Genomic DNA, 16,653 nt, shown 5'->3' with positions numbered 1-16,653 from the left:
GGTACAGAAACGCACCACATGGAGAATGCTTGCTTGCAGTTAGACTCCTGCAGGGCAACCCCAGCCAGAGTGAGCTTCCTTTAAGCAGAGCTGTCATTTGGACCAGCCAGAGGGGACCAACTGCAACCAAAGGCCAGGCTTCAGGGGGTCTACGGGTAACTGCATTAAACAGGAGAGCCTGCATCCTGTGGGCTCTGAGGTGGCATAAAGAAGGTAATCACACAGCTTTGAGCACTTTGCAGTATGGTGAAGAGTCTTTGGAGAAAATGAGTTTGTTCACAGATGTTGGAGTCCTCACCAACGGGGAATGTTCAGGCATACGAAAACATATACTAGAAATAATTTGTTGGTCCTATTAAAGTTATCACATGAACATGTAAAAAAGTAACCAAGCATCATGGGAATATGTAAAAAAGTCACATGGTAAGTAAAAATGTAGTAACTGTGATGTTCTGGAGCTGCTGGTGGGAGGAGGGCAAGTTTGCTTTTATTTTAAAGCAGGCGCCCTGTGAGGATAGCAAACACAGATTCCGAATTTGGTACAATCGCCTTGATTTCATTTAATGTTATTCTTGTCAATAAAAGTGAGTGTTTGACATAGAACTAAATGCAATTTTTATGCCTTTATAGAACTGTAAATATATAAACTCATTAAAAAATATGACCATACTTAATAGGTACAGTATGATGCCAATTATGTTAAAATATGTAAATGCATTCAAAGAAAAAAGAGAGGACTTATTCTAAAATGTCAAGAATGGTTAGTTATGTCTGTGTGGTGAGTTTTGAGTGATCTTTATTTTCTTCTTTGTGCTTTTCTGTATCCCCACTTTTCCCCCTTTCAAATAATATGTTAATTTTACCATCTAAAGAAGTAATTTAAAGTGTGTGGTGGGGTTTTCTTTTTTTTTGGGGGGGGGGTGGTTCACACTCCCTCACTGTATGTAGGAGAGTAACTGATACAACATTTGGAGAGCCCCTTGGACATACCCAAGTGAGCCGAGGATGCCACTCCCCTGTGACCTGGGACTTCACGTCTAGCAATGGCTCCTCAATGGAGAAAATGTATGCATGGCTGCAACATTTGTAATGCTGCACAAGTGGAAGAGATCGATGCCCTCAGTTTTAGGATGAACACATTGCAGTAAATACACTTAATGGAATATGCATGGCCCTGGAATAGAGTAACAAAAGCTATGCATGTCTCCATGGATAAGCCTCAAAAACATAACAGGGAGTACAACAAAGTGAATGCAATTAATGCCACAAAACTGTATTCTTAAACATGATTAAAATGGTAAATTTTGTTATGTATATCTATACTAATAAAAGGGTAATATGCTAATTAGGGCAGACGTCTTCTGGACGTCCATCCGGATGTCCATCCAGACAAAGCCACAGCAGCTGTGAGGCCTGGGGCTCACAGCAGCCGTGAGCTCACAGTAGCCATGGGCTCACGCAGCCAGAGCCCCAGCGGGTGCAAGGCCCAGGGCTTAGGCAGCTGTGAGCCCCTGCAGCCGTGAGCCCCTGTAGCTGTGAGGCCCGGGGCTCAAGCAGTTGTGAACCCTGGCGGCTGCAAGGCCCAGGGCTCAGGCCTCACAGCTGCCACGGCTGGCAGTGGAAGCAGCAGCGGGATGATGGGGACGGTGCCTTCCCTTGATCAGCCCAGTCGCCTGCCACAGGGAGGCTGGACTGCAGCTTAGGCCCACTCCCCATGGTCCTAAGCCAACAGTAAGACATCCCCTGAGGGCTCCCGGACTGTGAGAGGGGGCAAGCCGGAGCTGAGGGAACACCCCCTTCAGTGCATGAATTTTCATGCACTGGGCCTCTAGTTTTACCATAATTAAAGAAAACCCTGAAATATAACATTGAGTCAAAAAACAAATTGTAGAAATAATACGAAATTAAACTCATAAGCCAAAACTATGCAATTATTTATGGGCGTACATATAGTTTTAATAGTACAAAATTCTAAACACTTGAGTTTAGGATACTGAACTTATTTCTATGGGAGGAAAGAGGGGGTGGGATTGGACAGAACTGGGCAGTTATACAGCAGGCAACTGCATCTGAAATGTTTTATTTCTTTAAAAAAATCTGAAGCAAATATGAAAGCAAAATGTTGAGATTTAAGAAACCTGCATAGTAGGCGTATGGATATTCATTACATTACTCTATTTTTCTGTGTGCTTAAACTGTATCACAATAAACCTATATCCTTTGTCAGACCTTCCCTCCCTCCAAACCCCCTTAGGTTGAAACAATAGATAGTGATTACCATAGATAATAGCTGTTGTAGATGGATGACCAATGAAATCATGTTTCCTAGCCTGCTCATACCACTCAGAACTTAAATAACCCATAAGGCGGAATCCAAATGTCTCTCTTTTTTCAAATCCACACATTTAAAACTGGCTAAATTAGCAGCAACATCAAAGGACCCTGGTGTTTACTGGCCTTGAAGGATTCTGCCATTTATAAGAATCTCACCTATCAGTTCATCTGTCAGGCAGCTCTGCTCTACCCTTAGGCTCTGGGCTTTCAGTGACTTTCGAAGTCAGTTACTATAAAAGGCTGGTAGTCTAGTGGCTATAAATTAGCAAGTTCTTTCACAACATCAATCCACGTTCAATTGCACTTTAACTCAGTGGTTGAAGCTGTGGACTCCAACTGCCTAGGTTCAAATCCTGGTTCTCCTATGCAACCTGCTTTGTTATTTTGAGTTCTTTTGTCATAAAATGGAGATTAGATGATAAAATGAGTTGAAATACTTAACCCCAGGCTGCTACCTAATGAGCCCTCAGCAGACCTTCCCCATTATTCTCATAATCATAGTTGCATTTCATCTCTGGCCCTCAGTTTCCACCGCTATAGAGTGAAGGGCTTAATCCAACACTTTGGTACTGATAGCATCAAAGGTAGCTTATGATTGCCAATTAATTTGCAGCCCCTTCTAACAAATAAAAAAGAGTAAAAATATTGACAGATATGAAAGCTCTGGCTCCTCAGCAAACGCTCTGCCTTGGGGTCTCTTTCCAGAATGCACCTTCTGAGATGCCCTTATCTTATTCTTTAGACAAATGATTGATCTACAAGTCTGCTCATGCTCTGTGAGACTTATTGAGGCAGGCACTGTGTCTCATTCTCCTTTATAGTCAGACACCCTGGTTCTTTGGAGGAGCTCATGAAATGTTTGATGAATGGATGAATAAATGAATGAACGCAATCAATAATGTCTTGGTTTCAATTGTATGCTAGACATTCTGGGTGTTGTGTAAATCTTGAAATATGTAGGGCTTGTATTGATGCAATCCCATGTAATAGTTCTACATGGGTTGGCTTAATAGGCATCTCATGAAGACCCTACTTTAAATCTGTATCTTTTTTGTTTTGTTTATCGTCTGGATTACAAGCCTTTGAGTTCTTTAGAAGAAAAGTACTATATGGACTCTATGAGATAGCAACTGATGATCATGATTGCGATGTGTTAATCAGACTAGAAAATATTTCTAACAACTTTGCCTTGATAATCTGAGGATGAGTTTTATTTCTGAATCCTCCCTCTCCAAGAGAGGTTTTATTAATGATGAAAGTGTAGGCAGCTGGCTCTCCTCAGCCTTTGTTCCCAGAACCTCAATTAGAGAGAGAAATCAGAGTCCTTTTCATTACATCTGAATTAAAAAAAATATTAACTCTATGGATATTTCTCATAATCCACACATTTTCTCTATATTCTTAGATGATTTTATTTTTTCTAAAAGCCTATAAATTTGGAATCCCCAATTATAGGATGGGATTGATAGGATAAAGTACAACTTTCTAGATCATGTTCGAAAATTAGCTATCTCACAGCTAAATATATTTTATCTGAGCAAAGGTCATTGGAATCCTTCAAGATTCCCACCCTCCAGGCTGAGTCACTGACTATTAAAGCTGGAGGTTGTGTGTGTGTGTGTGTGTGTGTGTTTTGTAAAAACCGAGGCCAGAAATAAAGGGATTTTCATCCCATCAAAATTGTTTTGATCTTTCCCAGCAGTGAATATTCTAAAACAAAACAATAACAAAACAGCTAACAAATAGCAAAGGGATCCAATTTTTGTTTTATCCTCCTTCCTAATTTCTCTTTCACTTTTCATCTCTCTTGCTACAGTGAAAAGCTCAAAAGATAAACAAAAAGAAGAAAGAAGGGGTGATATAAAAACTGGGTTATTGATTCCTGAAAAATTGAGACTCATATATGGTCGATACATTTCACAAGCTATGAGAGAACATCAGGCTCAGAGCATATTGTGGCTACTCTTCATGCTTTTTTTTGGATATGACGACCGTCAAGAGGGCAATTGCTCAGGGGTCTCCTTTCATGGCCTCATAAGGAGGCTCTGGAGCTTTTCCAACAGTTTGGTACTAAGACTGATGGCAAAGTACTTCTTTCCTCTCTGGTGCCTCTGGGTCAAAGTGGAAGGGGAGGGCGACGGGGTAACCCAGGCTGCAGGGATGGCAGTAGCAAGGGTCAGGCACCCCTGCTGCTCTTGTACATGGGCTCCCTCAACCGTGACAGGTATTTGTCACCCAAAACTCCAAGTCCTTATTTAGAAACTTTGACTCCATTTGAGAAAAGATAAGGTGCTTGCATTGCAATTTTTAAAGAATTCACTCAACAAATACTGAGAATCTACTGTATACGGAGAATTGGCCTAAACAGGTAGATGAGCAAGACTCAGCTTTCTCCTTAAAGAGCTAATAATCGAGGGCTTTTTTTCCTCCAGAGAGAAGGGTCCTGCAGTGGTATAAAAACCTGCTTGGGCCCCCTGTCCCCATGCTTTAGACACATCACTCTGTCCTGATAACCATGGGGATGTCAATTAGTGATCATAGATGTTACTGACTAAACTGGATGTGTCTATTGCCAATATATCTTGTTTACTTCCCAGGTGCTATGTTTCAACATTGCATCATAAATACCAGGTCATATAATAATTATTGTTATTAACTTCACAAAACTCACACTTTCCAGGCAGATGTAGACATTTTGAAAGATATAGGCTTTTTAAAACCTTGCAAATAATACCAGGTGATTAATAATATAATGTAGTACAGAACACCGATTTAATTGCTTTTTAACTCAGTATCTCACTAGAAAGGAAAGACTGATAAAATTAGATAGTTGGGGTTTAGTAGCCTGATACTATCCTAATGTAAATTAATAGTAAACATTTGAAAACAACAGAGGAGGTTAAGACATTTTTTTTTAAGCTTGGATAATTAAACCCTGCATCAAAATGGTATTTAGCACTAGAATATAATATACTACCTACTGCTCAGTCTATTATCTATCATTATCTTTTGAACCCTGTAATTGGACAAAGAGGAAACTATTCATAATAATCAGTTTGTTCAAAATCATCTGTTTGCTGGAGTCTGGGGTGCACATTGCAGTCATATTGAACTGAGGTGAAACTGCTTACTCCCTCCTTTCCATTGTTAGTTCATCGCTGTTACCACAAAGTGCAGCAACACTACACACCTGGGCAGTCCAAAGCATCGTACCAAAATTACCGAAAAAAATAGTCGTTTTTCCCTGCATCCTATGAATGGGCAACATAAGTCTTATTTGCTGCAAGACAAGATGTCATTAAACCTGGCCCATCCCCTGCCAGGGGTGTATCACATAATTATGCTTAACACAGCACTGGGGCAAGCAATCTGTCCTCTGGAATTTCCATTCGATTCAACCATTTAGTGGCTTTATTAATCCTAGCGCTGGTTTTATTTTTCAGTTATTCTTTGGTAGTTATGTTCCTTCTATTACAGCTATCCAAATATCGAGGTTGCACGGGGTTTCCTGTACACATTTAAATCTAAGAGATTTAAATAGAAAAGCAGCACAGGCCATTATTGGTCTATTTTCAGTTTTCATTATCAATAAAACAAGACATCAGCATTTTCATGCTGTGGGAAGCCTTCAGGGAAGTGCAATGATGCTGTCATTATCTTCAGACCAGGCTGCCGCCTGCCCCACTGATGCAAATGGAATGGCGAGTCCAATAAAATTAAAATAAAATCACGAAAGGACTGGAGTCACAGAGTGGGCTGCTGACCTGGTCCCCTGCATGGCTCCCTGAAAATGTCCCTTTGAATTTAGCGGAACCTGGATGGTAAAGACCACAGATCCTGACAGAACATAAATTCGTCTCATAATAACATTAGCAGGCAGTCAAATAAATGTCCTGCTGTTACATTAGAGACAGGCTCTAATCTGGTGTCTTCCATGGAAATGATCATTTTCTTTGCAACGGGAGAACGGAGGATGCAACTAGCTTAAACCCGACAGGTTCTGTTTTGCCATATAATTATTTTTCACCTTCCTCTGTCTTTTAAATAGCAGTTTTGAGGAGCTGTATAAATGAATTGTGAGTTTTAAAGACTATTACCAACATGAGTTATGGGTGTTTATGTTCATGATCATCAGTCGTGTTTCCCTGACTCTCCTTTTAAGAAAAGTTCTTTTTTTTGCAACCCCTCCTCTCACAACTAAACAGGAGCCCTGGTGTGAAGGAGGTGTTGAGACCCCCAGGGTCCTCTCATGCTAGCCTTAAGGATCAAAGGCAGAATAGACTCACTATTGTATTTGTGTATTGCAGCTCTACTACTTAAAACCATTGGCAACAAGTATCACATACTAAAGAGCCCTAAGAAAATGCCCAGATCAGGTGAACCCACGTGGTCTCTGAGAACAAAGGCCTCGAGTAGGCAGCTTGATTGCAGGGGACTTGCTTGGTTTTCAGCAGAAGGCGATCTCACCTGGAGTACAATACCCTCCTCTCATTAAAAATGCAAGATAGAATCTCCTCCTGACCCTTTCTACAGAACCTGATGCAAGTTCATGGGCTGCGCGGTCCTTAGCAGTGCGTGGCATTTAATCAAAGACTCTGTGAAATAATCTCAGAGTTTCCTGAGCCCTGTTAAGTCACCAAGCTTGTTAAGAGGCCCTTTCAAACGGAATGGGAGATCAAACTCTGAGTTTAGGCGTGTTTGAAGCTTCCGCAGAGAAGTCAGAAACAATTTAATGTGCACCTATTTCCTCTGCATTTTCCAGGGCCCAGGCTGCAGACTCACTACTTCCCTGTGGCGTTGCTCATTAGGAATAGATCATTTGCTAAACTCCCATTTCATAGCATGTTGGCACATTGTTGTGTGTTCTGTTGGCACAGAAATCTTTTGATTTTGCACAAGCATTTTATAGTTTATGCATTGGTTTCCAAACATTATTTTATCTAATGAAACCATTCTCTTTCTACATGTGGGTGGTGCTTCCATCCCAAAGCTTGAACTGCAGACCGGCTGCTTTAAGGGGGAAATAACGTTTTGGCTCAATTTAACAACTTTTTCTTTCAACTTTCACTCCTCACTAGTTTGAATTGTGTCTCTACTTACATATATTTTTATGTGTTTAATTTGCTAATCTCAGAGAATTTAAAGTCAATTCTCCTCCCATTCTCATAATTTTCTCTGCTTTCTGTTGATGCCTTCCTTATCAGGTGAAGTAGTTCAAGGAAAGACAGACTACTTTTTCATTAGGTAGGTGGTCCCATGCTTGTTGGTGCCCTCTTTCACTTACCTTTTCATTTCCACAACTCTTCCTTGTTTCACCATAGCTCTGTCCCCCACTCCTCTCGGCACTGCCGTATTTACAATTTAAATTGCAAACAGTAACTGAGTCCACTTTGCCAAGTGTCCACTTTAGTTGGCACGTGTTAATGATTTTCTAATGGCATCCCCTGTGTTCAATTCACAGGGTTAATGTTAAAGTTTCATGTTGAGTAGTGCCCTTGAAAGAATCTCCTGCATTGTTTGCTTACCTCATATAAATGTACTTGTTCTTGGGTTACAGCAAAGATCAGTAACACGTTATTTTGCACCAGTTTGTCAATGAGTTGTCCAATTGTTGGATATTCCTAAAATTAATATATAGATTTTAAGAATCATCTTAAGAAAAACATGCAAAATAAAGAAAAGACCGTTTCTTTCAGGTATCTTAATGAGTTTGACATTTCAATGCTCGTAGGCATCATTGTATCTGTCACTCTAAGTAAACAAATACACAATTAGCATTATTTAGTTAATTTGTTTAATAATCATTTCCTAAATCTTATAAATCCAGCGAATTCCTAAATCAGTGCCTGTCTATGACGTATGGTGTATTTATGGTCTGTTACTTCTAAGGGCGATCATTTGAAATGTATTTAACAATGAGGAGTGGGCCATATTTTCACATTTCCTCTTCTAAGAGCCACTTGCCAGCAGTCTGTTAGGGGGGAGAGAGGTAGTTAGTCTATGAAGGATGGGACTAGGTGGCTCTTATAGCTCTGGAACTGGTCCTGCAATTGCATGAAGTGGGCTGAGGCTGAGGAATGGCACACTACAATTCCCACGTCTGCCAGATTTGAGACGTTCCTATACCAGTTCCTGGGTTTGGTCTTATTGCCTTTTGATGCCGCTAATTAGTTTTAGGGGACCCTGCGATATTTTTACAGGACAGTTGAAAACACATTGCACATCATTCCCAAGTGATAGGATACTTTAAAAAGTAAAGAAGCTCTTTATGATCAGATCTGAAGATGGCCACTGTTTTCCAAGGCTGAAGAACACACACACAGCACAGTTGCCTCTTACAGTATATGAGTCCAAATGTGGATCATGGAGAAAGAGGAAATGCACGTGAAAGAGTAGTCTGCAAACAATTAAATTAAGACTTTGTCGATGGTTCTGAAGTCAGCCAAAGTGGAGAGACACTGTATACTGGTGTGGTGTGTTCACATGTTCTCAGCACTTTAGGTAAATGACCCCATGGCAAATCTGGCTGTGTAATACATGCTTTCCACACCATTTGGATTTTTATTAGTAGATATTGATAAAATCCAGATAATATAAATCTTCCTGGGCCTGACATTTTCAGTTTCCTCGGCTGTTCAACTGCCCAAACCCTGAAGCATGAATTTCTTCAATGATGACCCCTCCTTATCTCCACATGTTCTCAAACTTTTCAACTTCTGTGCATGTGTAGTCAGAATCATACTATGTAGCCCCTCCTAGGTGGGCGAACAGGACTTTCTATTTGATCCACATCAATTGGCTTAGTTCCCACACAATTATCTTGTAAGTTCCTCAAAGCCAGGGACCATGTCTTTTTTATTTAATGTTTTATTTCTTTAAAAATATTTTTTATTGATTTTTTTTACAGAGAGGAAGAGAGAGAGATAGAGAGTTAGAAACATCAATGAGAGAGAAAGATCGATCAGCTGCCTCCTGCACACTCCCTACTGGAGATGTGCCCACAACCAAGGTACATGCCCTTGACCGGAATCGAACCTGGGACCCTTCAGTCTGCAGGCTGACATTCTATCCATTGAGCCAAACCAGTTGTGGCCAGGGACCATGTCTTATTACTTTATGGCTCCTGGAGCCTGGCCCAGTGCTCAAAGGGCACAAGGAGCTATGTTACAGGCAGACACAGAAATAGTTCATGGCTTCTGTGCATTTGTAGAAACTCAGCAAGAATTAATTGAACATTTATTAGATGAGAAGGTCATATTAAGCAACAGGTAATGTTTGCTTCTATGGTCCTACTTTTTCCAAGATTCTATTAAGGACATTTCAATAATTGCAAAAATGGGGTGTGGAGAGGAGCGGACTCACTCTCACAATTTCTTGCTCCTTGTTGGCTAAAAGACAAAATGTGGCTACCCTCATTGACCTTGTAATATGGAAAGGCAGTTTATATGATTAAAGAACATATAAGTGTGAGGAATACTATTGATCAAAAGTTAGGAGAAAATATTCATGTTGAAGTTTAGAAATTTAGGCAAGAAATGGTAGCAGATATTTGTGAACCATTAGATTTTAAAAAATTAATTGGCAGCACCATATTAAGCATTTATATGCATTATCTCACTAAATTCTTTTTCTGGAGAATAGTGTTTTTCAATATGAAATTAGAATTCTTCCTCTTTTTCTTTCTCTTCCTCATTCTTTCTCTTTCTCTCTCTTTCTTTCTCTTTCTCTCTCTCTCTCTTTCTCTTTCTCTTTCTTTCCCTTTCTCTTTCTCATTCTTTCTCTTTCTCTTTCTTTCTCTTTTTCTTTCTCTTCATCTTTATCTTTAACTTTTTTCTCTTTCTCTTTCTCTCTACTCCATACAGTTCTACAGCATTGTCATTTTAAGAAGTCACTTAAATTCTCTGTAGCATATTTTTCCAGATATTACTAGTAAATGGGGATAATATAACTTTCTCAGGTTGTTGCTTCATAATTCAATTCTATTTCTTAGTCAGCACCCACTGCATTCCAGGCACTCCTGGCCCTGAGGAGCACACATTAAATAAACAGAGACAGACATGAGCCAACACATTTCCACATAGTGATGGGCAAGAAGACATCTAGGTATGGGAGCGAGGGAGGGCAATCACTACCTGGCCCAGCAGAGGTCAGAAAGGGCCCCCTGGAGCAGCCATGACCAATCTGGGTTTTAAGAATAATTAAGTTTCTCAGAAGCCTAGGATGGAAGAGCATTCCAGACAGAGGGAATAGCATACGCACACACATGGCAGCTTTATGGTCTGTTCAAGGAAAGAAGTTACATACATAGGATTCTGGTGAGAATTGAATGAGATAATGTACATCGAAGGAACTCTGAAAATTTTACTTTGTTTTACAAAAGTCAAGTATTTTTTTCCTTGCATGTCACCAGCATTTTTTAAATGACAAAAAATACGCCAAATGTGAATACGCACCGAGCAAGCAGTACTTGACTAATTGTTCCCATAGAGCCCTGGTCTGGGAAAGCATGGCCTTATTTAGGGAGCATGCACTGGGCCCATCATTCACAGTAACTCCTGGGGAATGACTGTTTTGGTCTGAGCCCCCCTTTCTGGGGCTGTGGTTGGGAACAGAATGAACTGACTGTGTTGCTGGCCTCAGGCTCTGTGAAAAATTGGGAGGTTTTAGAGTCATCTGGGCTATAGCAGATCCAAACTTCTCACATAACCCCACCACCCACCTGCACTCCTGTGGGAACCCTTGAGGGTGGTGAGGATTGAGACAGGGAAATCTATTCATCTCAAATCAGGAAATGTACTGTGTGCACCAAGTGTGGGTTATTCTATGTCCTCCAGCCATTATTGCTTCATTTGCCTTCTAATAGCCCTGAAAACAGTGTAGAGTGCAGATTACACACCAAGACAGTTGACATGGAGTATTCATTCTTGCTGTCCAGGTGACAGAGCCCATCGTTAGGAATGACGATGCCTGCCAATTTGCTGTCCATTCCAAAGTGAGAATCGGCGTCGCTCACAAAGACCAGAAGATGGAGGGAGTCATTCCGCCAGCCGATTTTTTCCTGCAATGAGAGAGAAACATTTGGATTGCATTGGATAGAGGCAGGCATTTATCGAGAGTGAATCAATTATGATTGGACACATTCAGAATATAACAATTGTATTGCTGGTCTATTTTAGCTGTTTTCATCTATTATGAGTTGATAATATTAATGTATTAAAAACACAAAATTTTTGTGATGTTTGTTTCTTTCTGGATAGCATCTTCAGATGATCTATGCTTCAGAAAAAAATAGTTCCACTATAATCAATATTCAGTTGATCCCAACTTTTACATGGTTATTTTTACTGTCCATTTTCAATGTACCAGAAAAATAAGGGGAGGGAGGTCACAGATTATCCCAAATCCAAGATGAAGCCAAACTAGGCAGAATGCAGCACAAAATGGAACCTGAGTAAGCCTGTTTTATTCAACTGTCACCCAACATTTAAGCACAAATTTCTCTTTCTACTGTATCATCCAAAAATTATAAACGTAATGGAAGGATAAGAATTGCTTATCAAAGCATAGCCTCAAGGTACTGCCAATTAAAATGGTCTATTGGCTGTTTCTTAGCAGAACTCTCCCCGTCAGTTAACAGTAGTCCTGGAACTAGTGGGGCAAAAGCTCATCCTGGCTGCACCATCCCTCCTCCTCCTCCTCCTCCTCCTCTTCCTCCACCTCCTCTTCTTCCTCCTCCTCCTCCTCCTCCTCCTCCTCCTCCTCCTCCTCCTCCTTCCCCTTCCCCTTCTCCTTCTTCTTCTCCTTCCCCTCTTCCTCCTTCTTCTCTTCTCCTTCTCTTTCCTTCCCTAATTCCCTGGTCCTCCCACCTTCTAGGAGCTTCAGCCTGTCCATTTCCTGATATTTTCCATGAAAAGCAGTCACCTGAAGACAGGGGAATGATTCTTGTGTATATGTTGCTGACTGTCAAGGACAAATGATGTTCCTGCACTGTTGTAGAGACCGTGTGGCTTTGGGTGCTTATTTTGTTAGTTCAAAACAATATATACCTATTCATATATAGAGATTTATACTGATTTAGGTCATCTTTTCTTTTTTTAAAAAAACATATATATTTTTATTGATTTCAGAGAGGGAAGGAGACAGAGCGATAGAAACATCCATGATGAGAGAGAATCATTGATCGGCTGCCTCCTGCACGCCTCCCACTGAGAACCAAGCCCGCAACCCAGGCATGTGCCCTTGACTGGAATCGAACCCGAGACACTTCAGTCCCGCAGGCAGATGCTCTATCCACTGAGCCAAGCCAGCTAGGGTAGTCATCTTTACTTTTTAAATGACTTCTGCCTTTTATTTTTTACCATGATTAACTAAAAAACTAATTAATCTAATTTAAATCTTTGAAAATTAATCACATGTGACTTGTAGTAAAATTTCCCCAAGATATCTACAATTTTATTAGGATACCCAAATATTAGGCATAAAACTGCCCATTGTAACATGATTGAATTAAAGATTTTACAGGGATTCTGTTTTAATAAAAATATCAAATGTAGAAATATGGCAATTAAAATAAAGATTAAGTCAGCCAAGCAATTCAAAGCAGATGTGCCAATAAGAGATGAAATTTGTATTATCAGAGTAAAACACACTTTCCCTCTTCATACCTTACACACAGCAGCTTGCATAATTGCATCAAATCCACCCTCAGGTGTGTCAATATTAGCAGAAATTTTCTGTTTCTTCACAATTTCATTGAATTTTTCAGCATCATTTGTCAATGGCAAAATGTGCTTGAATCCAAATGTAGGTAAGCAGAAGTATGGAATACTACTACAAAAGCAAAATGGGAAAAGATTCTTGATGAAATGTGATATAACACATAATTAATAGATCTAATAGTCTGGCAACATTTGCTTACATGATAATGAATTTTTCTTAAGAGCCTGACTCTATAACTTGGCTATGAGTCTCTCTGCTAAGGTTGTTGTTATCATTTCCCACCCACCCCTTCCAAATTAACCATATTAGCTAACACTTAGAGATCACTGTATCTTACACCGGCTCAAGCTCAGATAACAGGTAATCAGGTGATCAAACTCTCCACTCGTATGTGTGGGTGTGTGTGTGTGTATAATCATTACCTCCTATTGCCTCTCAACTCTCAGCCTTACTACAGGGTGACTCATACTCAATGACAGGTATGAATCACCCTGTAGCAGGGCTGAGAGTGAAACCTTTCTTCTTCCTCCTCTACTCCCTCCTGCACTCCCAGCCCTGCTGCCAATGGCCCAAAAACCAGAGCATGGCTCTTGGTTCTAGATCCCAACTCTACTATGACTGAACAGACTGTTGTGGACCGACCTAGAAATAAAACCACCACTTAATACAGTTTACAAATGGGGAAAATGTCATGTTAGGATATCTGCCCCAAAATATTACAGTAGAACAGAAAAGGCTAATCATAAATTCAGCCACATCTTATTCAGAAAGCCAGTTAGTAACTGTGCATAAGACTTGGGGCAAGTTACTCAGCAATCTGAGTTTTAGGTTTTCATTTATAGGATGGAGATAATAGTACAGAGCAAACGTTCTTAAAGTGAGGCCCCTGGTCCAGTAGCATGATTATCACTTGTCATGAGTGCAAAATCTGTAGTACTACTCCTGACCTACTGAGTTAGATATGTTAGGGGTGGGCTCAGAAATCTGTGTTATTCTAAAGCTTGAGAAAACTGGTGTAGTAGAGACAAAAGGCATAGCTCCCAGTGAGGTTGTGGTGTGCTGTCTGGGGAGAGCTGGTTGACTCTTATAAGAGCAGCTTTGCAGGTTCAGAAGCCTATCTTATCAACACAGATAGAGCCAGTATATCTTGCAGGGTCAGGCTCCTGTTCACCAAGTTCATCTATCTGAGGTATACAGCCAATCCTCATCATTCATAATTCCACATCTGCAAACTCACCTACTTGCTAAAATTTCTTTGTAACTCCCAAATCAATACTCTCAGTACTTTCTTAGTCATTCATGTGAATGCACAGAGTGGCCAAATAATTGAATCACCTGATACACATGTTCCCAACTGAGGTCAAACAAGGCTTTGTCTTCTTGCTTTAGCTTTCCATGCTATAAACAGGTGTCCTTTCCATGGTCTATTTGGTGCCATGTTTTTTGCATTCTTGTGCATTGCGTTGGTGATTTTGCTATTTAGATGGGCCCTCAAGTGTGGTACTGAAGGGCTGTCTATTGTTCCTAAGTGCACAAGGGTGTGATGTACCTTATGGAGAACGTAAGTGTATTAGATATGCTTTGCTCTAGTATGAGTTATAGCAGTTGTTGGGTATGAATTCAATGTTAATGAATTAGTAATATATATTAAACTAGAGGCCTGGTACACAAAAATTTGTGCACTGGAGGGGGGTCCCTCAGCCTGGCCTGCCCCCTCTTACAGTCTGGGAGCCCTCAGGGGATGTCCTAAGCCACAGTCTGGCCTCCCTCTGTGGGAGGCAACCAGCTGGCTGATCAGGGGAAGGTGACACCCCCATCACACCTCTGCTGCTGCCACTGCCAGTCACTGCTGCTGCCTGATCCTTGGCCCTCACAGCCACTGTGGCTTGCCTGAGCCTCAAGCAGCTGCTTCAGCTTTGTCCAGAAGAACGTCCAAAAGACATCTACTCTAATTAGAATATTACCTTTTTATTAGTATAGATAGGGTGTTACACACAGAAAACAAAATTATATATTGATCAGTTGGTGAAAACATGACCTGAGGCTCACAGGAACCTAACCTTGTGTCTCTTCTAGGAGCAATGGTTTAACATTTGATAATTCAGTGTTCCAGGAGACTATACAGCAAGACTCTTGTGAATAATGAGAATCTATTGTATGTACAAATCAGAATGACTATGGATTTATTCATACAGAGTAATGGAGTTCTACTGGGACCAGAATGCTGCTGTCTGCAAGGGTAGTCATTTTCTTACTATCAGTAGACTTTCACAGAAAGCAGGTCATAATCTGATGTGTCCTCAGGGTTCAGAACAAGGGGAATTGGAGGACCTCAGCACTGACTGGTACAGTTTGAGACGTCTCAATACAACCATCTCCAGAATGGATGCTCCTGGTCACCCCCATCTGTGGTTGGCTAATAAAAGTTTGGGACCCTAGGAAAGCCAATGACACTAGAAATTATAAGTGCCTTGGCTAAGGCCCTTGGATTGAATGTGGCCCATACTTGCATCTGTGATCCCTGTTTCTTCTCCCTCCCCTAACCTACCAATTCTTTTAGTTATGACAGGATACCTGGCCTGGTGGGCCCAGAAGCCAGTCTGTCACTTCCAGAGAACTTTTCATATTTTCTTTCTGATTCATTATATTTAACTTTAGCTCTCAGAGGCAATCTTAAACTCTTATTTTTAATATTTTGCATGAGCTGTCATTGAAATTCTGAAGAGTTGACCACAGATAGTATCTATGGTCCTAATAGAATAATGGTGAGGCTTGAATGAAATAAAATGCGTGAAATACACAGCACAGTGAGCTTTTCCGAATAAGTGCTTCCTAACCATTAGTGTCATTTCTTACATAAATCACTTCACACAGAGCCTACATTTGGCTAATGATATCTCTAGAGTCATATATTTTCTCCTGATTAAAATAATAATGTATGTTCATTGAAGAAAATTTGGGTTTTATCTAAAAGTGTAAACAAGAAAATGAAAACATAAATTTTAATGGTTATGAGATGTATCATAGTTTATTTGACCATCTCTATTACTGATAATTTATTTCAGAAACTTTTCAGTAATTAAATAATGTGTGATCCTTTGCAAACTCCAAAAAGCATTACAGATTAGATTAAAACAAGTTTTACAAGTGTGGTGCACAGACCCTCTGACATCCCTAAGATCTTTCAGAGTGTTAAGGTCAAACTCTTTCACAATAACAAAAAATGTTATGTGCCTTTTTCATTGTGTTGACATTTGCGGTGATGATACAAAAGCAACAATGAGCAGAACTTCTAGTGCCTCAGCACAGATACAGGCTCCAAGCTGTGTAGTTGTTCTTACATTTTCACCAGCAAGCATTTACTAGAATAACTTTTAAAATGCAAGTTTTTACTCGATTGTCCTTGATGGGGCAGTAAAAGTTACTAATTTTATTAAGTCTACACCCTTGAAAACATGTTTAAAAATTTCTTTTTCTATGTGACCAAGACAGAAATACGCATACAGCATTTCTGCTGCTCACCAAAGTAAATGTTGATAGTAGAAAAGCACTTTTGTGATTGTTTGAGCTAATCTGGTCCCCCTTTTTTATAGATATAGA

At 40.2% G+C, this 16,653-nt stretch overlaps 1 protein-coding gene across 3 annotated transcripts in view; it reads right to left on the bottom strand.

Annotated features, from left to right (window-relative positions):
• ITGB6 (integrin subunit beta 6) overlaps positions 1 to 16,653 on the bottom strand; it is a 122,705-nt gene that overhangs the window by 42,887 nt on the left and 63,165 nt on the right. For all 3 annotated transcript variants that reach the window (XM_059704297.1, XM_059704296.1, XM_059704299.1), the window contains 3 exons: positions 12,999 to 13,164; positions 11,231 to 11,392; positions 7,860 to 7,955 (listed from right to left, as the gene is read on the bottom strand). In XM_059704297.1, the coding sequence (XP_059560280.1) occupies positions 7,860 to 7,955; positions 11,231 to 11,392; positions 12,999 to 13,164 (424 nt within the window). The remainder of the gene's footprint in view (positions 1 to 7,859; positions 7,956 to 11,230; positions 11,393 to 12,998; positions 13,165 to 16,653) is intronic.

Source organism: Myotis daubentonii, chromosome 7, assembly GCF_963259705.1.
Source record: "Myotis daubentonii chromosome 7, mMyoDau2.1, whole genome shotgun sequence".
NCBI lineage: Eukaryota > Metazoa > Chordata > Mammalia > Chiroptera > Vespertilionidae > Myotis > Myotis daubentonii.
Note: the sequence above shows the minus strand (reverse complement) of the source record. Positions and strands in the feature narration are given on the sequence as shown.